Below are 22,885 nucleotides of genomic sequence, written 5' to 3'. Positions count from 1 at the left end.
ACTGGCATGTACCGCTTCACAAAAGTGAGAAGACCGAATTTACTTGGAATTTGTCAAGTTTTTATTATAAAACTTGCTCCAATGATATAACTTATTTTATTTAGCGTTTTCCACGAAAGAGTCTCGGGACTTTGCGGAATTGCAAAATAAGAAAGCGGTCACTTTGACCGCGGTAGGTTTAGTGTTAACATAACAACCAATAACACGAACATGGAAAAATATTTAATCTTCAGAAAACAAATTCAATCGATTAAATATGAAATCTCTTTCTCTCTCTCTGTCTCTCTCTCTTTCTCTCCCTAGCATGTACCGCTTCACAAAAGTGAGAAGACCGAATTTACTTGGAATTTGTAAAGTTTTTATTATAAAACTTGCTCCAATGATATAACTTGTTTTATTTAGCGCTTTCCACGAAAGAGTCTCGGGACTTTGCGGAATTGCAAAATAAGAAAGCGGTCACTTTGACCGTGGTAGGTTTAGCGTTAAGTTTACATTTGAGATACTGTAAAAAAGGGTAAAGGGTTTTATATGCATAAACTGCCCCGAGTTATACAGAATGGAACATATAGCGCAGAAAAGCTATCTAAGATTCGGAGTTAAAATCGATTAACAAATTTTCACGTGCAGATTCCGTCGAGAGGATTATGCAATTCGACTTTGCGAACGTTTCGACGCGATAGTTCAGCAATGAAACGTGTTTTTTGCCGGACGATGCGGTAGCGCGCGAGGCCATTGAATTTACTCAGCACGCGGTGGATACACGTGTTCAATTAAACGCGGCACGCCGGCCATAATTGCGTGTGCCCGCGTAATGTAGGGCCCCGCCGACGGCCATATTTACGGGAACGGTTTTATCTTTATCGCGTCTCGGTCCGCGCGAGGATTTCCTGCGGGATTCCCGGGCCGAGGACGTCGATCGTGGCCTGTCTCTTCTCTCCATCTCTCTCTCTTCTCTCTCCTTCTCTCGAACAATAATCTCGACCGATCCGCGCGGGCCGGATCGGCGTAACTTTCGTTCGGAACACGATGGAATTCGACGCCCACGGGACATCGGGCCGCGAAGGGGCGTTCCCCCGTCGCGGAACCGGCAGAAACCGCGCCCGTGTCAAGATAGTTCCGATCCGAGCCGATTCCGGCCGTCGGATTCTTCGAGTTTCCCGTCCGAAGGAATTTTTAGCGGGTCCAGTTTCCCTCGCGAAACGTGCTCCAGAGCGGTCAGGGCCGATGACGCGCCGGGGGCGCGTCCAGAAGAAGATCCGGACACCCTGCGCGACAGCGTAGAATCGATAAACGGAACGTTTCTATCGTCGAAGCGTAGAATTTTTTTCGCGATCGATGGCCGGACTCGCGAGATAGACGATAATTTGTGCGCGTTTCATTTCTGTCACATGGAGAGAGCAAAGGTTTCTGGTTGTTTCCGGCGCTTCGAGCGACGCCTCGGCCGATCGACTTCGTTCGAAATACGTATGCGCTCTTTTAGTCGATAGCTGTCCTTAGAGCCGGCTCGATGTGGATTTACGAGCAGGTCACGTGCGAAGGAAACATAATATGCAACTCGAGCAGTGCGCACGTGTTTAGAACCGGCGCATTATCAGACCGTTCCTGTGTTTCAGCGTCGCCTAACCTTACGATCTGAAACGAACGCGCGCCGGCCGAGGTGTGCCTTTTGCCGCGTGTTAGGAATGAATTTATAAAACATGAAGCCAGCCGGCGAAGAGTCGGGACGCGGTACGTAATCGAGTATCGATCCACGGGATCCGACAGAAAAATAAGGAAACAGTGCGTTCAACTCTTTCGCACCCGAAACGCATTCTTCTCGTTTCTTTCGCCAACGTCGTCGATTCGGTATCGTAAAGCGATCTTCGTCGCTTTTTTAAGCTACTTGCGACAATCGAATTACCAAAAAAATTGTGATTTTCCGAATCCAGAAAATCTCGCGGTGCCAAAACCTCCGTGCCGCGATTTTCGTCGCTTTTTTAAGCTAATCGCGACAATCGAATTACCAAAAAAATTGTGATTTTCCGAATCCAGAAAATCTCGCGGTGCCAAAATCTCCGCGCTGCGATCTTCGTCGCTTTTTTAAGCTAATTGCGACAATCGAATTACCAAAAGAAATCGCTACTTTCCGAAACCAAAGAATCTTGCGGTGCCAAAATCTCCGCGCCGCGAACTCCGTCGCTTTTTCAAGCTAATTGCGAGAATCGAATTACCAAAAAAAATCGCGACTTTCCGAAACCAAAGAATCTCGCGGTGCCAAAATCTCCGCGCCGCGATCTTCGTCGCTTTTTTAAGCTAATTGCGACAATCGAATTACCAAAAAAAAATCGCGACTTTCCGAATCCAGAGAATCTCGCGGTGCCAAAATCTCCGCGCCGCGATCTCCGATAGCTTTTTTCGAAAAATAATCCCAACGATTGTTCGCGACGATGACTCGCGGCGCGACGATTCCGCTTACTAAACTCATTTTCCTGGTTTTCTTTCTCGCGCGGCTAATGAGATTCCGACTACGTAAGAGGAGGCGTTCGAGGGCACCGCGAGCGACGTTTTCCATGGAAACGATAGCGATTCTCCGGATGACGCAAACCGGAAGACGCGAGATCGAGGGTTAACGCGTGTCCGACCAGCTGTTTTTGTCGGCGATGACGTCCGCGATTTCCCCCATGTCGCCGGCCCGCGAAATTCGCGAGGCCCGACCTTCGACCGCGCCGATGCCTAGAAGTTGCAACAAATATGTATCGCGCGTGCTCGCGCGCGCTCGCTCGCGAGCGCAAACGATTAATTGCATGCGCGAGATGCAGCGCGCGACGCGCTATTTATAGCGCAGCTTCCTTTGACGAGCGCGCTGGCCGCGGCACAGATCGTCGAGTGGATAATTCGGTACGTTGTGGCCAACGATTAGGGCATTTCCTCCTCTCCCCGGCAGCGTTGCGCGGACAATTCGGAAACGAAGCGTCGACGATCGCCGGATACGAGATTCGTCGAGGATACTTTGTAGCTAGCGGGACCTATAAATGGAAGCGTTTATCTGTCCGGACACTTTGGACACGGTGCGCAAGGGCTATGGTGATTTTAGGGCCCGTGGAAACGAGATTTATGTCTCTGTTGGTGGCCGGCGGGACTCCTGCTTACGGTCTCGGCTGTTTTTATGGCTTTTTAAACTCGCGCTGCTCGAAAGAGTCGTAAAATTTTCATTATGGCTTCTTCTTTTTTTCGAAGGGACCCCATGTTATGTCTACCGCAAGTGCCACGGTGCCCAAGACCTTTGTTTTTTCTTTGTTCTTTTTTCTTTTTTCGATCGACAGGATTATTGAAACTTCTATCGCGCAGACGTTCGTTCCCCAAGGTTGCTTCGGAATCGGTGAAATTATGCAGATCGCTTTCGCAATTTTTGATTCACCTAGTCGAAAGTCGGAGCATCGAGTTTCATTCGATCGCTCTCCGATCGTTTTTCGACCGACGCGACGGTACAATCGAATCCGTAGGGAGAAATCCTGCGGATAGTTTATGGAGATATTCGTAAATCGGTTTTAACGATCCGTGCCGTTAAACAATAAAGCGGCGTTTAACGCGTGTCGGTCGTGACGCGGCCACCGATAAAAATTGCCTTGCGTACATTACACCGCGGGGAACGCTGTTTCGCGGTAACGCTGGAATCGTGACGGCGAGAAGCGTCGAAGGTTACCATATAATCAACGTTTATCGAGAACCACGACTCCATCGCCGTTCGAGATACGCGTTCGACGAATCTATCGCCGCTTTTCGAAATAAAGTATATTCTCCTAAACAAATATTCTTGCAGATACAGTAAATATTTGTATGTCTCCCTAATTGACGCTCGGATTTGTGCAGAAAAATCGACGATTTGGGAAGAGCAGATGCGATTTTTATTCGAACCTTGCGGTTCGTTTTTATAGTTACGAATTGTCAACAACTATAAACAGAGACGCAAAGATAATCGTATCACCTCTTCCAAAATTGTTCATTTTTCTGGACAATCTGAGCGTCGATTAGAGAGACATTACTTTACTCCTTCGGACATTATTTTTATATTCCTTCAGCTTGTAAGCAAAAATGGACAGTTTGGGAAAGAATTTGGAAAGATTATTCGAGCCTTGCACCTCGTTTTTACAATTGAGCCGTTTATTTTGAAAGCGGCATAAGTCACTTTACCGTAATGAAAAGTGGTGATTTTTTAATATTTATACGAGATTATTTATACTGAGAAAAATATCGGTATCCTGAGATAACAAATACAAGCAAATCTTCTCGGAAGTTAGCACCCATATTTTATGCATTTTAGCATCCATATATCGACTTAACCCTTAAATGCATGACTTTTTGTTTTCAATTTCTACTTATCAAACTTCATTTAAAAAATGAGTGTGTATTAAGGGAAAAAAGCGAAGAAAAAAATTATATCTTTAGGAAAATAGTTTTTTATTACAAAATTATCGTATATAGCCAATCGGCTACAAAACAAAATATTCTTCTGTATGTTGCCAAATGGCAACACGGTGCATTTAAGGGTTAAAAACAAAGTGACTTATGCCACTTTCAAAATAAACGGCTCAAATGTCCCGTCGAACGAACTCGAGGCGAAATCTTGCGTCGAAAGGACCAAACGCGAATTTCGGCAACGACGACGACGACCGGTTCCGCGGCACGGAGATCCCGACGATTCGGAATTCGCGCGAAAATCCGTGGCGAAATAAAATTCAGAGTCTTGGGAACACCGTGGGGGTGGCGTGAACGAATTCCCGCTCGGCTGCCGGATCCGTGGTTTATCAATTTATCGGTCGAATCTCGGACAAATTGAAGTCACGCTCGTCCCTGGCCGAGCCCGTAAAAACCGTCGGGCTAACCAATTTTTCTTCTCGAGCCGGTCCTTCACCCGGCCCCGGTCGCAACGGCGCGGCGTCCCATCGAAATGGGACCGGCTCTTATATAATTTTAATCCGCCGACCGCCTGCAACCGTAGGAATCACGCGCCGCTGAATTCGTCGCGTAAACACGTGGGCGCCGCTCGATCGCGCGATTTAGGCTGACGGTTTTCTGGCGCACGTGTGTTCCGATTATTATCTAACGTTCCGTCCGATACCATCGTGTTCCATCGACTTTTTAGACCTGCGCTCTTTAACCCTTTGAGAACGAATGTCGACGTATCTACGACATCGGAAGATGTAAACACATAATATAACACATGATATGTTGTGTTTATTATGTTATTATGTTATATGTTAATATTATGCGGACTTTTTAATATTATATATTATTATTATGTTATTATTATGTTATATATATTATATATTATATATTATATATTATATATTATATATTATATATTATATATTATATATTATATATTATATATTATATATTATATATTATATATTATATTATATATATATATTATATATTATGCGGACTTTTTAATAATATAAATAATATTAACGCATAATATTAACATATAACATAATAACATAATAAACACAACATATCATGTGTTATATTATGTGTTATATAATATATATTATATATATTATATATATAATATATTAACCGTTTGGCTGCTGACGTATTTTTTCACAATAAGAAGAGCGCGACGGCGCTCCTCAGCAGTCAAACGGTTGACGTATATATTTATATTGTATGTTTACACATTCTGGAATAAGATACATATGTCTTACAATTGCCTATAATTGCAAAACATATAATTTAATTACGCGCACAACAAAAGATCAGCACACGTCGCACATTTTTCGGATCATTAAAATCTTCGGTGCATAATCTAGTTCTTCTTCTTCTTATCCACATCCCTCGGTAAGAATAATGAACAACTTGTAATTAATTTCGCAACCTCTCGATTCTAATATCCGAGCGTTGCCGCGTAAAGAAAGTGGCATTCATCGGCTTCGCTTCGAAATAAAAATATACAAGAATGTCTCTCTAATTGACGCTCAGATTGCCCACAGAAATGGACAGTTTGGGAAGAGTAGATACGATTATTCGAGCCTTGCGGCTCGTTTTTATAATTGTTGACAATTCGTAATTATAAAAATCAACTGTATCTGCTCTTCCCAAATTGTCCATTTTTGTGCACAATCTGAGCGTCGATTAGGGAGACATTACTGTACCTCCGTTCGAGAATCGTGTCCCCGGAAAGTGTCGTCCGAACGAACGGCCGTAATTTCAAGCGTGAAACGAGGCAATCGTGCGCAATCGTGCGAACATTTGCACGGGATTTCTTTCGGATTGTCCGCGAAAAGTGCGCCCTTAAATCTCGATCGCGAGAAACCGACGTTACGCCGGAGTTTCGCTGCTGCACTTGTTGAAAGTTCGCGCGACGACAGGGTGTTTATAGGGAGAACGGTGTTGCGGATCGATCGCGTGATTCTCCGGCGAATAAAAAAATCATCGCAGAAATATCGTTGCCGGCCGGCCGGCTCGGTCAAGGGTAGCGCAACCCCCTCGACGCGCTGCTTCAATTACGTCTGGCCGATAATGACGCACGGGAGTCGCGCGCGGGACGAGAAGGGGCGAGAAGGGGTTACGCGACGCCCGGCGGAAAGAAACGAAAGTTTTCGACCCAACGAGTCCCACCTACGAGGCCCTCTCCGAGGGCCCCGGATCGCGCGCAGCTGTCAGACGCGAGCCGTCGCTTTCGCCTTATCGCGCGGCACGCCAGAAAATGACCTCCTTTTTTTCTCTCTCTCTCTCCTCGCTCGTTATCGCGCGACCGATAATCGACCGGAGCGTTTTTCCGAGCCGCCGCGCGATTGAAAATTTTATCCCGGGCCCTCTCGCGCCGCGCGTCGAGGAACCGAATGGCACGGTTCGAAGGGTGAATCGAAGGGTGAAGGGTGAAAGGTTCGTTAGCGCGGCGATGCCTCGATCGTTGTCCGAGAGGTGAATTTTCTCACGATGTTCGACAAGGAGGTCGATTCTTTTTTTTCTGGGCCTCCGGGCGGAGTTTGTTTCATCGTCGGAAAGGCGAACTGAGGGAATCGAAGCCGGAGGATCGTTACTACCGCCTATGTAGATGCTCGACCGGCATCGAAGTATCGAGCCGAGGTATTAAAGAATAAAAGATCGTTGGCATTGCGATGCTGCCTGCACGGTTGCTAAAAAGGCGAGTTTGTAACGGCGACTGTTTAATTAAAAGCTCGTATAGGAAGAATAAAAGGAAGAACTTCGATTATCCGAATTCGATAGTCACAGATAAATTCTTTCTATTTTCGATTAATTGTTAATAAAATAAGAAAGATGACTAGTCGAGGTTAGATTGATCGAGGATCAACTTTTTCCTTTACAAAAATGTTCTCCGAAGCACCGTTAACGAGTTATCAACGAAAAACAGTGACCAATAAGGCCCAGCCAACCAGCGCGCGAAGCCCAGTTCCGCTCATTGGCTCGGTCGCCTCGCGCCAGCCGAGCTCGCCTCTCATTGGTCACTGTTTTTCGCTAATAACTCGTTAACGGTGCCTCGGAGAACATTTTTGTAAAGGAAAAAGTTGCTTCGAATGACCCGAGGAACCCGCCACTTTCGGATCGCGAGACATTTTTGGGACACCCCCTGTATATACAGTATCAGACTCTGTACAGTACATATCAGACTCTGCCGTCCAGAGAAATAGCCTCGCGCAGAATTCAGCCGTACCTAAAAGGTTGAAACCACTGTGTTTCCTATTTCGTACCGTGACGTCCAAGACGCGCGAGGAGAGGAGGGGCCCCTAATTTATTCACCGCGACGAACGTTCGAAGCGTGTAGCGACACACGCCGGCGATAAAGCTGTTTGCATAGGTGATCCCCTAATTACGATACCGGAACTAAGGAGAATCAAGGAGTCGTAAACCAGCGCGGAGTCGGCCGAGAGGATGAATCGCGGTGCCTCGCGAACGGACGAAGGACGATCCTTTTTATCGGAGCTGCCTCGAATAGAATATTCGAGTCATTCGGAAAGCTTATCTCTTCCGATCAGCCTAATTTACGAGCCCCGTCGGATAACCATCGGTTATATTCCGCGTTCTAACGCTCGTTCGAGCAGGTCGGGGAAACCCGTTTGTGACGTACGAGGTCCCGGTGTCGGCCGGCCGGAACATCTAACCGCTATAAATCCGCATTAGATACAACCGGCGAGTTTATAAAAAGACTTTCCACGCAAAAATACACACCGAACGCTCGGTCAGACTTTATAATTACTGTCCGATATTTACGAAGACGCGCGGCCGCCCGAGAGAAGCCGCGTTCTTTTTGGCAAAACCGCTGCAGCAGCGGTTATATTTATTTTATTTATGCGCTGGTCCGTCCGAGGCGATCGCTGCTACCGGTCCGTCGATTTTCTTCGTTCATTCATAAATTATTGAACAGAAGGCCCGAGGCTTCGTTCCGTTCATTGATTCCTCTTTCGAACGGGACGCGGCGAAACTTCGATCGACCGAACTGGATTTCCCTCGATCTTTGTTATCTCGATTTTCGATTACAGTAATGTCTCTCTAATTGACGCCCGGATTGACCACTAAATTGTGTAATTTGGGAAGAGGAGACACGATCATTCGAGCCTTGCGGTTTATTTTTATAGCTATAAATTGTCCACGATTATAAAAACGAGGCACGATCTGTGGCACGATCAGTGGACAATCCGAGCGTCAGTAAGGGAGACATTGCCGTACATTTTCTCTGGCAGAGGACGCCGCAGCCGAGGCTGGAAGACAAATATCCGGAGAACAATTTCTCGGCACCCACTAATTGAGCCGTTCATTTTCAAAGTGGCATAAGTCACTTTGTTTTTAAGTCGATATATCAGGGGGGCCGGAAAGTAATGTCGTTTCTGCGCATATTTATCTGTTTCAATTTAATGCAAAGAAACGACGCAACTTTCCGGTCCCCCTAATATTTAAGGGTTTGCGTTTCAACACGTTTTTAAAAATATGAATGCTGACTTTCGAGACGATTTACTTGTATTTGTTATCTCAGGTTACTGATATTTTAAACAACAAAAAATCATCACTTTTCATTACGGTAAAGCGACTTATGCCACTTTCAAAATAAACGGCTCAATTTCGTCAAGAAAACCGACCGGCACGAGAGCGTCTCGACGCCTCCGGAAGATCGAGCGAACCGAACGAGAGTGTTCACCTCCCACCGTACCTACCGACCGAAAAACCGCGACCATAGGGAGAGAGAGAGAACGGTGCTTATCGATCATCCCCGATAGCGATCACAGCGCGGCTGCTTCCATCGGCGATTTTATCATATCGGGAACCGTCCGTCATGCTCCTCCCGTCGGCGCCTCCACGATTTTCCTGCGGCGACTTTCCACTAAACTTTACGGCCACGATCGAGTAACTGCGACTACGAATTCCCAGGCCAATTGACGATTCCCGGTTATTGCGAAAGTCCGCCCGATAACGTCGTTGCCCCTTCCTCGTGGCAACAGCGCAGCGACGAGTTCACGCGGCGTAGAACGTGTCCGTTGAAACGTCAAGGTCGCCGACGGCTGATTAGACACCGGGAGGAACACGAAGAGCGAGCCCGCGAGATTCGTCGTCCGCGATCTCTCGACGTAGCGCGAGAATAATCAATTTCTCGGTTTCGAATCTCGGCCGTTTTTCTTTTTTTTTTTGGCTCCGTCGCGTGACGACGCGTGGCCGTCGGTGCTCCGTCGGTGCCGGAGCTTCGAGAGTGGTTCATGGACCGGCGCAAGTTCCGTTCGAGCACCTCCCGTGGTACAATAATGTCTCCCTTACTGACGCTCGAATTGTCCACAGAAATGGACAATTTTGGGGAGAGGAGATACGATTATTCGAGTCTTGTGGCTCGTTTTTATAATTGTTGACAATTTATAACCATAAAATATATATACTAATATATTATACTACTAATATAATAAAATATATATACTAATATATTACTTATAACCATAAAATATATATACCGATATATTATGCTACTAATATAATAAAATATATATACTAATATATTACTTATAACCATAAAATATATATACCGATATATTATGCTACTAATATAATAAAATATATATACTAATATATTACTTATAACCATAAAATATATATACCGATATATTATACTACTAATATAATAAAATATATATACTAATATATTACTTATAACCATAAAAATATATATATATATACCAATATATTATACTACTAATATAATAAAATATATATACTAATATATTACTTATAACCATAAAATATATATACCGATATATTATACTACTAATATAATAAAATATATATACTAATATATTACTTATAACCATAAAAAAATATATATACCAATATATTATACTACTAATATAATAAAATATATATACCGATATATTATACCACTAATATAATAAAATATATATACTAATATATTACCTATAACCATAAAAATATATATATACCGATATATTATACTACTAATATAATAAAATATATATACTAATATATTACTTATAACCATAAAATATATATACCGATATATTATACTACTAATATAATAAAATATATATACTAATATATTACTTATAACCATAAAATATATGTACTAATCGTATCTCCATTTCCCAAATTGTCCATTTTTGTGCACAATCTGTGCGTCAGTTAGGGAGACATTACTGTACTTCGTCGACGAAAAGTTCAAGGTCTCTCCTCGTAATAACTTCGTCCTTCTCGATGAAGTCTCGCCTCGAGCACTCGCTTCGGCTGGATCTTCAGCGATCGAAGTTATCCGTTATACCGGTAGGTCGGACTGGTTTGTGGAGCAGACCTTGAAGTTCTGTCACGACACCTTAGAGATCCTCGATCTATTTGCTTCGCTTCGCGATCGCCGGTTCATGCCGACGCCTTCGATTCGGGCTGCCGAATCTAAGCTCATCCGCCGCATCTCTGTTATCGAAACTTTTGAGCAGGCATTTTGTCTAATTCCAATTTCGTGACACAAATTTTATGCGTTTATGGCAAAAATATAAGTATGAATGATTGAAGTATGATACAAACTCTCGTGCTTGTCTCCTACGTCTTCTTGAAATCGATTCGGTCAATTTTAATTTGCGTAAAGATCCATCGACGACGGTAGAAGAATTTAAGGATATTGTTAAATTATCGTCAATCTATTACGACTGCTCAAACAAGAAAAACGTTTTTATCTAATTTATGTTCCAGAAAGTTGACTTGGACAGCTTTCATTTTGCATAAAGATCTGCGAACTACTTATAATAATAATAATAATAATAATAATAATAATAATAATAATAATAATAATAATATGTAAGATATATTATATAATATATATAATATAATATAATAATATAATATAATAATATATATAATATAATATATATAATATAATATAATAATATAATATATATATTATATATATTATAATATAATAATATATATATATATATATATATATATATATATAAATAATATAATAATAATATATAAGATATATTATATAACATACACCATAAATAATTAACATATAATTTGTGTAATCTACGATACATTACATAACAATTCGACGATGGCCAAACGCAGACATTCACAGATATGGACATCCCTTTCGATATCCGAGAGCTTTCTTATTTAATAAAGCATCGAAACGGTTGCCGGACGGCAAGCTTGCCCCTTTCACCGACGTCGCGTTCAGCTTTCACCGGCGTTCGGTCGTCGGACGGTGACACGGGCCCGGTTGAAACGGGAGGACACCGGGAAAGCTCGCGGATGGTTTCGCGGGCGCTATCGGAAGTCGATAAGCCCGGTCGGAGCTTTTCCCTTTCCGGTCGAACCGGCTCGCCTTCGCGTAGCCGGCTTAAAAGGCCACCGGGAGAGGACGGAAGACCGTTGAAAGGTCACCGGCTGTGGAAGGTGGGCGGTCGTGGCCGGCGAATGATTAAGGGCAGAAGCGGAAGAAACACCGGGGCGCGGTGGGGCGGGGTGCGCCGGGGCTGGAAGAAAGCCGGAGGAAATCCGTGGAAAACGAGGAGGCGGAGAGGTGAGCTCTCGAGGTCGCCATGCTATCTGGCCGGGAGCCACGTGCGATGCACTTTCACCGGGGCACTTTCAAATTTTCGTCCCTGCGGAGATTTTTCTCCGCGCCCTCCCTCGCGTCCGCCGCGATCGATGCGACCCTCGCTTTTACAAGGCTCGCTGACATTTAAACCCTCGGCGACTCTCTGCACGGTGATCTTTCTTTTTCTTTTTTTTTTTCACGGAACGATTCGCCGGCTGGCCGGTTGACTTTGTTTCCAGAAAAATCTTCGGAACAGCGTCACGAGGATTCGGAAAAATCAAATGCCACCGTTTAACGTTTCCTCCCGTGCCTCCAAATGTCAGATTCTCGACCGTTGTTCCGCGGAGCCGCGTCGAAATACCAAAGTGCAGAGGAGCCGAGTATTCGATCGAGAGCTAACCGGTTAAATATCCGCTGGGCGGGTGATCATTTTCGGACGATCGAAATTTCAGACGTCTGGAACGTATCGTATATCTTCGAGACAGAAATTTTCTTCGCGAGATGAAACGTGTCGCGAAAAGTATAAAAATTCGCGACGCGGACGCTTACGACTCGACCAAATTTCGGTAAATTCTCGTCTAATTGACGAATAAATGATCTAATTTGAGAACAGGAGATGCGATTATTCCATTTTACTTATTCTTATTATTCTATTTCTATTATTCTATTTTAACCGTTAACGGACCAATGCCGCCATATGAGCGGCATTGTATTGGGTTGGCAACTAAGTAATTGCCGATTTCAGTCATAGATGTCTCTCACTACCATTTTTATGATATCCGTAAATGTTATATTATAAAATTATTATTATTATTATTATTATTATTATTATGATGTTATTTAATATATATTAATATTATGTTATTATAATATTGGGTTGGCAACTAAGTAATTGCCGATTTCAGTCATAGATGTCTCTCGCTCCCATTTTTATGATATCCATAAATGTTATATTATAAAATTATTATTATCATTATTATTATGTTATCTTTTATTATCCGTGAATGTTAGCAACTGGACAAATTGAATGCAGCGGTCAAGGAAAAGTGACCAAAATTGGTCGATCGTAAAGGTGTCATTTTCCAGCAGGACAATGCTAGGCCGCACGCGTCTTTGTCTCGGTATAAAAATGCATAAATAATAATTCATAAATTAAATAAATAATTCAAAAATTAAAAAGTGCCGCGAGGCTCGAATAATCGTGTCTCTTCCTCCCGAATCGTCCAATTTCGCGCGCAATCCGAGCGCGAATTAGGAAGAAATTAGCCGGTAGAAATCGTAGACTTCGTCGACTAAGGCCGGAGCGGTCGAACGAACGCCGGCGACAATTATAAAATCGCGGGAGCCGCGTGAAACGCGAGAAGATAAATCGCGATCCATTGGAAAACACTGTCTTGCCGCGCGGCGGCTTCCATTAATTCCCTCCGACGAATCGCGCGGCCGTGTGACGTCACCAGCCACGAGTTTCGTGTCTCGTTATCTAACGATCGTTACGCAATGGCTGTTTTCCAACCCGCGACACCCGGCCGACCTGTCCGCGTGCAAGGAGGAAATACCGGCCGGCTTCGCGTTGAAATTTCGGTTTCGGGACAGGAAGGGGGGCCAGGCGGGGGGCCGCGACGGACGTCAGTAAGGTCGACGACATTCTTATCGAACCTCGACGACGACGACGACGACGAAGACGACGAGGACGACGTTCCCGAAGCGACGATAACTTCTATTCCGCGTCTTCGACTTCTCTCTGCAGACGAAGTCGAAGCGTTTCTACGGTATCGTTTTTCTTCTACGCGACGGCGATCCGTCGACGAGCTATTATTCGAGCATTTTTCCGTGCCATTTCTTCATTATCATTCTTCTAAATTATTCTAAATTATTCTAAATTATTCTAAATTATTATTCCAAGATCGAGTCTCCGAATGGTATATTTCCATTTTATACGCCGAATTTCGACAGGCTGGTTGAACAGAAAAATCGATCTGATAAATTGTTCTTTTTATTTCGATATCGTATGATTTTGCGCTACAGTAATGTCTCCCTAACTGACACTTGGTTGGCTCCCCGGTTTGACGTCACGCTCTCCGATCCCAAAAATCACAGGAAATTCTCCCCAAATTTTCCTCAGCTTGCAAACAAAAATGAACAATTTCGGGAGAGGAGATACGATTGTTTTTTATAGTTGTTTCTACGGTTGCCGATTGTCAAGAATTATAAAAATATCAGACATTATACGGAGTTTCGACTTGGAACCCTTCGATTTCGATTTGGAACCCTTAAATGGATGCACCTCAATTAAATAAAATACTCTCTAGTTGTCCTTCAGCTTGTAAACAAAATTGGAGAATTTGGGAAGAGGAGATACGATTATTCGAGCCTTGCAGCTCATTTTCATAGTTGTCGGCAATTCGTAACTATAAAAATGAACCGCAAGGATCGAACAATCGTGTCTCATCTTCCCATATTGTCTATTCTTGTGGACAATCTGAGCGTCAATTAGAGAGACATTACTGTATGCCTGCCTTGGTCAACGAAAATATTAAAGGGAAACTATAATATTATTCTCATATCTATCACAATTCCAACAGTATTCACATGTATATAGGGTACCCCAAAAATGTCTCGCAATCCGAAAGTGGCGGGTTCCTCGAGTCATTTGAAGCAACTTTCTCCTTTACAAAAATTTTCTCCGAGACATCGTTAAAGAGTTATTAACGAAAAACCGTGACCAATGAGAGGCGAGCTCGGCTGGCGCGAGGCGACCGAGCCAATGAGCGGTACTTGGGCTTCGCGCGCTGGTTGGCTGGGCCGTCTCGCGTCAGCCGTACTCGATTCTTATTGGTCACTGTTTTTCGTTGATAACTCGTTAACGGTGCCTCGGAGAACATTTTTGTAAAGGAAAAAGTTGCTTCAAATGATCTGAAGAACCCGCCACTTTCGGATTGCGAGACATTTTTGGGACACCCTGTAGAATCGAGCCTATCGGTTCGCGCATCGGCTTTTTAAATGCAAAAAAATATCTGCCAATTTTCAACGATACCTCGTAATCACCGCGATTAACACTAAACCTACAAAACAGTAATACTAACTGGCATGTACTGCTTCACAAAAGTGAGAAGACCGAATTTATTTGGAATTTGTCAAGTTTTTATTATAAAACTTGCTCCAATGATATAACTTATTCAAGCGATTTCCACGAAAGAGTCTCGGAACTTTGCAGAATTGCAAAATAAGAAGGCGGTCACTTTGACCGCGGTAGGTTTAGTATTAATAATAATAGTGTATTCGCGTTTAATTTACAAAAAAGAGGACACCTCCGAGGCCCGTAGGAGGATTACAGATCCGCGGAGAATCGATCGCGTTATCCGCGCGCAACAGCGACGGATCAATTACGAAATCTTTCGATCGGAGATTAGTCGAACGATCGTCGAGCGAGAAGAAATCGTCGCGAGCAACGATCCTCCGTAATTCTTGCTCAAAGAGAGAACGATCGTACATAGAGTACTTGTTGGCGGTCACCGTCGATAAAGAACGTATTAACCCATTTTTCCGACGCGCGTCCCCTCCGGGGATTTCAGCGTTTCAATGTAAAATTTCAATCAAACAATCCCGGAACCCGCGATCAATTTTTCCCGGAGAGCAATACCGACCACACCATTATCACGAGCTTTTAATATGCCTCGCCTAAGCGCGACGGCAAACACCGGTTCAACGTTCTCCCCGACTATTTCTAAACGATCTTAGAAATATTAAAATCGCTTCGGGACGATATCGACGTCCTAATAAAGTACATATCGTAAATGAATTCTGTGAACGCGCCTCGATTCCAGAGTTCATAAAATATCGAACGTAACCGACGATAAAACTGACGCAGCTATTCGAAAGATTTTTAGCGATGCATAGATATTTCAGCTAGATCGAACGATGCTCGGGTTAAATGTACATGCGCGCGTTGGCTGATAATTAGACGGCGGATTTTATGCGCTTACGCATGACAATAATGACTGGATGAGATTCCGAGCAGCGAAGACGTCGGAGGAAGTTTAGAACAGCGATGCGGCGAATCTTTCTGAGAAATGGGTCTTTCGTTCGTTATTTTTGCTAGTACCGGCTGCTGGTTCTTTTAAAATCCACCGATTGTCCGTTCTCTCTTTTATGATGTAAAAAATAAGTTCGTAAAAATCAACGCGATCGTTACACGTTCGTCGCCCAGCGCAATTCGGTCGAGTTTCTCGCGGGGCCCAAATCCGACTGTTTGGAGCTGCTATAAATTATTATTTACTTTACTTTAAATTAAATATTTAAATCAACGCGATCATTGCATTCGGTCATCATCGATTCGGCCCAGTTTCTCGCGGGGCCCAAATCCGACTCTTGGAGCTACTATAAATTATTATTTACTTTAATTTACTTTACTTTAAATTAAATATTTACTATAAATTAGTAGAAAGTATAGTATAATATGTATATTTTTAGTATTTTTAAGTTGTATATCCTATATTTATATTTCATAGTGCTTATTCCATTTTATTCCTTTTAAAGTCCAACCGAAAGTCTTATAAATCGAATAAGAAGAATTTAAGGATATTGTTAAATTATCGTCAATCTATTACGACTGTTAAAACAAGAAAAACGTTTTTATCTAATTTATGTTCCAGAAAGTTGACTTGGACAGCTTTCATTTTGCATAAAGGTCTGCGGACTGCTTATAATAATAATAATAATAATAATAATATATACATATATATACATATAATATAATATAAACATATTATATAATATATATCATATATAATTAATATATGATTTGTGTAATCTATGGTACATTACATAACAATTCGACGAATATAATATGTATATTTTTAGTATTTTTAAGTTCTATATCCTATATTTATATTTCAGTGCTTCATCCATTTTATTCCTTTTAAAATCCAACCGAAAGTCCTATAAATCGAATAAGAAGAGCGTCGCCCATATTTGGGTGACGGGGGGCCCCCACAGAAGCATACCCGTCACCCAGATCTGGGCGACGCGGCGACGAACGTGTTAAAAGGTTGATCAGTTTCTGAGCCGCGATGGCTCGCCATCGCTGCTTTAGAAAACTCCAGCAATTCTCCACGATTCATTCGAATCGTCGGAGGAAGAAATAGATTGTTATTCGAACCCCGTTTCCTACGTTCGAGACTCGGACAATTTTTATTCCGCGGTCTGCCGGTAATTAAAACGAAGGAGCGACGTCGAGGCGAGCGATTTATTCCGGGTAGCCGGGTCCATCGGGCATATTAAAATCGAGGGACCGTGATATATTTTTTTTCCGCGGCGCTGCCGGCCGACAATCGGAACGAAATGTCGAACGTTCTCGGGGGAATGACTTTCGTCGAACGACGGGAACGAGAGAGAGAGAGAGAGAGAGAGAGAGAGAGAGAGAGAGAGAGAGAGAGAGAGAGAGCGCGAGCGCAAGCGACGGGAGAGGTTGCGAAACGCAGCGCGCCGGGTGAAAGTGCATTTGCTTCATTTCACAAGGTACTCGCGGATCGCGGACGGCCGAATTGCTCGCCGGCAAGAAGAAGTTTCGAGCGTGTCGCAACTCGCAGCTCGCGATTCCGTGCCGAACGCTCGCTCCGGTTCCGTCGGCGAGTCCGAGGAAATTGACTCGCGAAACGGGAACCCGATCGGTCCCGGCCCGCCCGCGGCCCGCGATCACGCGGAAATCGCCGGCATTGTGCGCCGTGAATCATTCGGCCGCGCGTAGAGACCTCGAGTCAATGAACAATCCGATGGCCGAAAGCGGAACCAGCCGAACGGTGCCTCGGAAAGTGAAAGGCTCCGCCGAAATTCGTCGATAGAAGGTTGCGCGCCTGCACTTATTGCACATGCACAGAAACACGAGCGAACGACTCGCGTCCTTGGAAAAATAATATCCGATCTCTTCGTTCGCTCGTTTATCTATTCGTTCGTCGAATCGTGCGTATTTGTGCCGAATTGCTCGCTTTTTATTTTATTTTTATTTTTAAAGGGGCGTTTCTCTTCGAGGAGAGAAATTTCGCTAAAATTAGCGGATCGTCGGGTCGAACGTCGTCCGCTCGATGATAGAAAATGAAAGTCTCGTGGATTCCAGAGAAGCGCGATTTTAATTTTATTTTTGCATTCGCCGGCAAGGTTTTCTCTGCGCCGCGAAAGGTCGGCGAGAATCGATATTGAAAGATGGCTTTGCCTTTGGGTCGTTATTACGGAGGATATAGCAATAATAATAATAATAATAATAATAATGATACGGAAAAATTGTCGGCTTTCGACGGGATCACTGTTACATCACGAGACCGGTATTACATCAATAACAGCTTATGCGAAACGCGAGTCACTTAAGCTCGCCCGCGCATAGATAACCGACAATTTCGAATGGAAATTCCGCGCCGCGTAAAAGTATTAATAACATAATGCCCGAACACCTGAGCAGGATAGCCGGCGATTGAACTTTCCGACCAAGGCTTTTCCATATTTGATTTATCCCTCGTGGTGCGCGCGCTGCGCTGCGCTCGGAGTGGCCTATTAATCTTTCCCGAGTCATAGTTATCAGCCTCGGACGGAGAAACGAATCTTTCCGCTTGAAAATTGTCTTCCATCGGGATTACCACTTTCATCGAATTAGCATAAGTCGACTCGACGATCGAACGGTCTTCGATCGATGCGAAATTCTTTCGTACCTCCTCGGGGATCGCGCGTCCCCGAAATCGATGCGACGAACGGAAAATGGCCATTTTCATCGAATTCTTCGCGTTGGTCCATCAAAGCCGTGCGAGCATTTGAAAAAACGGTCGGCAGAGATTGCCGAGAGAACGATCGACGATCGCGAATCCAAGAATAATTCTTTATTCCTTACAGTTCGCGCTCCGCGAGCGACAAAGTTGCTCGAGAGAGAAAATGGCCTTTCTCGCGAAACTTCGCCAGGGATAAATGCGATGAAAAATAGAAAATGGTAGAACGGTCTTTCCCGGATTGCTCTAACGAGCAATCTCCGCTGCTGCGAACGGGAAAAAAAAGGGAAAACTTGCCCAGGATACGAAAAGCACGCGCGACGCGAGGTCGACCGGCAGCAAAAGTGGCATTTTCGCGGCCTGCCGCTTATTACCGCGATTTCAGCAACGCAAAAGTCCGATCCCCCGTATGCATTTCGAAATCCGTGCGATTGCGCACGACACTCGCATACCTGGACGCGCTTTATCGAACCGCGGAATTCGCAATCGGCTCGGTTCGTCCATGCCGAAAGCGTCTCTCGGCAACACCTGCGCCGTTTCGCGAATGCCCAAGAATGCGACCACGGCGATCTCTCTCTCTCTCTCTCTCTCTTGCGTTGTCCTTCGGCCTCGAAACGAAACCGGACGTCTTCGGAAGTGGCGACACGATTTTGTATACAGAGTGTCCCAAAAATGTCTCGCAATGCGGAAATGGTGGATTCCTTGTGTTATTCTAAGTAACTTTTTCCTTAGCGAAAATGCAAACCGCGGCTTCTTTTACGAGTTATTAATGAAAAATGCGAACCAATAAGAAGCGAGCTCTGCCGACGCGTGGCGGCCGAGCCAACGAGCTCGCGGCTCGGCCGCCTCGCGTCAGCAGATCTCGCCTCTCATTGGTCACCGATTTACCTTGATAACTCGTAAACGAAGCCTCGGTTTGCATTTTCGCTAAGGAGAAAGTTGCTTCGAATGATCTCAGGAACCCTCCATTTCCAGATTACGAGACATTTTCGAGACACCCTGTAGTTGCCGATTATATTGACTTTGCCCCTCTTTCTATCCCTTTGTCCACCGTTTAGACGCGTTTCGGTGTTAAGGTTGATCGCGGAGGAATGCGGCACGCTTAAAATCGTAACCGGAGACCGGCAGGAAAAGAGAAAGAGAGGCAGAAAGAGAGGGAGAGAGAGAAGTGGCCAAGGCGTTTTCCGGGTTTGGCCATATTGCCGCGGTTGCAGCCACGACCGGCCTCGTCACGAAACAGGAAAGGAAGGCCGCATTCCATCAAACAATGATAACTGTAAAGCCGGGCCGGGCTCGGACAAATCGGACTATCCCGACCGCCATTCAGCCCGTTCATGGGAGAGACCGTCGCGAGTCGGTTCCACAATCTACGCTGGACGCGTCCGACATGACAATTTCATGAATCGGGCCTCTCTCCCGCCTTCGGCTGCCGAGATTTCCAGCCGGCTTCCCGGCGTTTCGAGAATTCACCTAGTCACGGCTCGCGCCGGATTATGCGAGCTGCGCCCAGAAGAGACGTCCCGATCCGCGTTGCGCCCGCGAAGCGGAAAAGAGACGAACGCGAAAATGCCGCGGGAAAGTGGCTCGAATCGATCGACTTGCTCCGAGACCTCCATTTCTGGAAACTGCTCGCCGATCGGAGGAAGTCGAGCGGCGACGAAGTTCCAGAAGCGATGCCGAATGATGCACGCGCGTTCCGATGGAGAGAGTTGCGCAGAGATGGTCACAGAGTTCGGGAATGCTAATCGAGACGCGTACAATCGACGAGCATATTTTGGGGCTCGGCTGTCGGAGGAACGTTCCATTTGCCGGGCCAATTTATCAACTAGATTGGACTTCTTGCGATTGGCGGAGGAGGGGGATAAGGGTTGCGAAACGGGCTCGAAGACATTAGAAAATTGGACGCCGCTTTAAGGTTCGCTTATCGAGAAGACCGGCTAAAAATAACAGACAAGACGTCTCTTGACGAAGAGAATCCCGATTTAAGAGAATTCTTAATTCCAAAGTCTTCGGTTGGCAAGAGCTTCGATCAGAAACGATATGAAAAATGCAAAGAAGAGTCTCGACGCTTCCAGGGCAGAGCGGACGCTCGCAGAAAGAGCTCTCCTAATTAGCAGGAAGGTGCGATAAAGTCGATGAAAAATCGGTTCGCGATCCTTCCGAGGATCGAACTCAACCGTGTTGGACCGACTCAACCCGTCGGGCCGGCTAAAAATGCCGGGGGAGCGACCCGAAAATCGTCCGGAAAGTTCGTGCCGATTTACGTAGTCAAGCTTCACAGTATGACCGTGGATGGTTGATTTTGATTTATTTAGCATTCCTGCTAATTGACGTAATGTCGAGCGTGGGTTATTCTCGATTTCTGTTCTAATCGTATCTTCGTCTGTGGTGGACGGCCTACCTGGGCGTTCTTCATCTTCAAGGTCGAAATTTCCAGCTTTAAACCGAGCAAACCACTTCCGCACAGTTCTTTCGGCTACAGCATCCTCGCCGTAAACAGCGCATATCTTGTTTGCCGCTTGTGTGGCATTTTTGCCCTTTCGGAAAAAGAAAAGCATTAAATGCCTATAATGCACTTTATTCGCCACCATATTCTAAGGCGTGCAAAACTGATAAAAATTAACGAATCGTAACCAAGCTTTTTTCCAAATATGGCTGAAGTTATCTCTTTCAGAATATGTACACGTGTCATTTGTCTTCAATAATTGTGATATATTCAGTCGGGTCTCTCACGCTACCTACCGAAAATCGGCACGAACTTTCCGGACAACTCAATATTTTCGGAGTCGGTTCTCGTCAGACGCATCGGTAGACCGCTTCGCGCGTTCCACGTCCCCAGGAGTATATTTATTCTAGCCGCGATACATCACCGGCGGATCCCACGCGTTTCACTTCGTCATCCTAGCTCGCCCGAATCCGCGTAGGCGACCGACAACAACGTTTTATTATTTTCTTCGGTGCACCGAGCCGCGCCGATCGGTTGGCAGTCTTTGGAAACGATTGTACAGGGTGTCCCGAAAATGTCTCGCAATCCGAGAATAGGAAGTTCCCGAGGTAATTTCTAAGCGAGTTCGTTCTTGGCGAAAATGCGATCCACGGCTTTTCGTTTACGATTACGAACCAGATCTTCCAAATTACAAAGACCGAGCCGGCGAACGGATTGAAATGCAACGACGAGATTGCGAGTAAAGGATCGCCGGCCGTAACCCGTGCCGCGAACGCGCAGGTGTAGACCAATCGCACCAGTTGACATTTCACCGGGACGAGCGAGCGTTCGCGTGCACAGGTGTTCCGAGCCGCGCGCGATTATGAGCGACCGGTCTGCGAAATAGGACAATGGCGACACCGGCCATTGAATTCGTGCCAGTCACTTGGTTTTTTTCACCCGGGCTGGCCGTAGCCATGCCGGGGCGGTCTCGCCGGAAAGGATCGATAATACAGCGTGTCCCAAAAATGTCTCGCAGACCGGAAATGAGCAGTTCCTGGGATCGTTTGAAGTAACTTTTTCCTTAGCGAAAATGCAAGCCGCGGCTTCGTTTACGAATTATTAACGAATACACTGACCAATGAGAGGCGAAGCCCAGTTCCGCACATTGGCTCGGTCGGTGGCGGGTTCCTCGGGTCATTTGAAGCAACTTTTTCCTTTACAAAAATGTTCTCCGAGGCACCGTTAACGAGTTATTAACGAGAAACAGTGGCCAATAAGAATCGAGTACGGCCGACGCGAGGCGGCCCAGCCGACCAGCGCGCGAAGTCCAGTTCCGCTCATTGGCTCGGTCGCCTCGCGCCAGCCGAGCTCGCCTCTCATTGGTCACTGTTTTTCGTTAATAACTCGTTAACGGTGCCTCGGAGACAATTTTTGTAAAGGAGAAAGTTGCTTCAAACGACCCGAGGAACCCGCCACTTTCGGATTGCGAGACATTTTTGGGACACCCTGTAGGTGTCCTGTCCACGAAGCCGTGACCTCGATCGAAGAATGCGCGGAGATTCGGACCGCGTAACGGGACCGCGTTAAATTCACCCGGGGCCACGGCGACGTCGCGCCGATGCGTCGTCGTCGTCGTCGTCGTCGCGGAGTCGTTGCATCGCGGACACCGCCGGGAAA

The 22,885-nt window shown here is 45.2% G+C and overlaps 1 protein-coding gene across 2 annotated transcripts in view; it reads right to left on the bottom strand.

Annotated features, from left to right (window-relative positions):
• The window catches only part of Glut4EF (Glucose transporter 4 enhancer factor), a 140,431-nt gene that overhangs the window by 83,131 nt on the left and 34,415 nt on the right, over positions 1-22,885 (bottom strand). The window contains exon 1 of one of the 2 annotated variants that reach the window (XM_033466168.2): positions 9,153-9,335. The exons of the other annotated variant lie outside the window; for it this stretch is intronic. Within the exon in view, the coding sequence (XP_033322059.1) occupies positions 9,153-9,206 (54 nt within the window). The 5' untranslated portion in view covers positions 9,207-9,335. Of the gene's footprint in view, positions 1-9,152; positions 9,336-22,885 lie in introns of those variants that run through there. 2 annotated transcript variants of the gene reach the window in all.

Source organism: Megalopta genalis, chromosome 1, assembly GCF_051020955.1.
Source record: "Megalopta genalis isolate 19385.01 chromosome 1, iyMegGena1_principal, whole genome shotgun sequence".
NCBI classification, from domain to species: domain Eukaryota; kingdom Metazoa; phylum Arthropoda; class Insecta; order Hymenoptera; family Halictidae; genus Megalopta; species Megalopta genalis.
The sequence above is the reverse complement of the archived record's forward strand: the minus strand, read 5'-3'. Positions and strand labels throughout refer to the sequence as shown.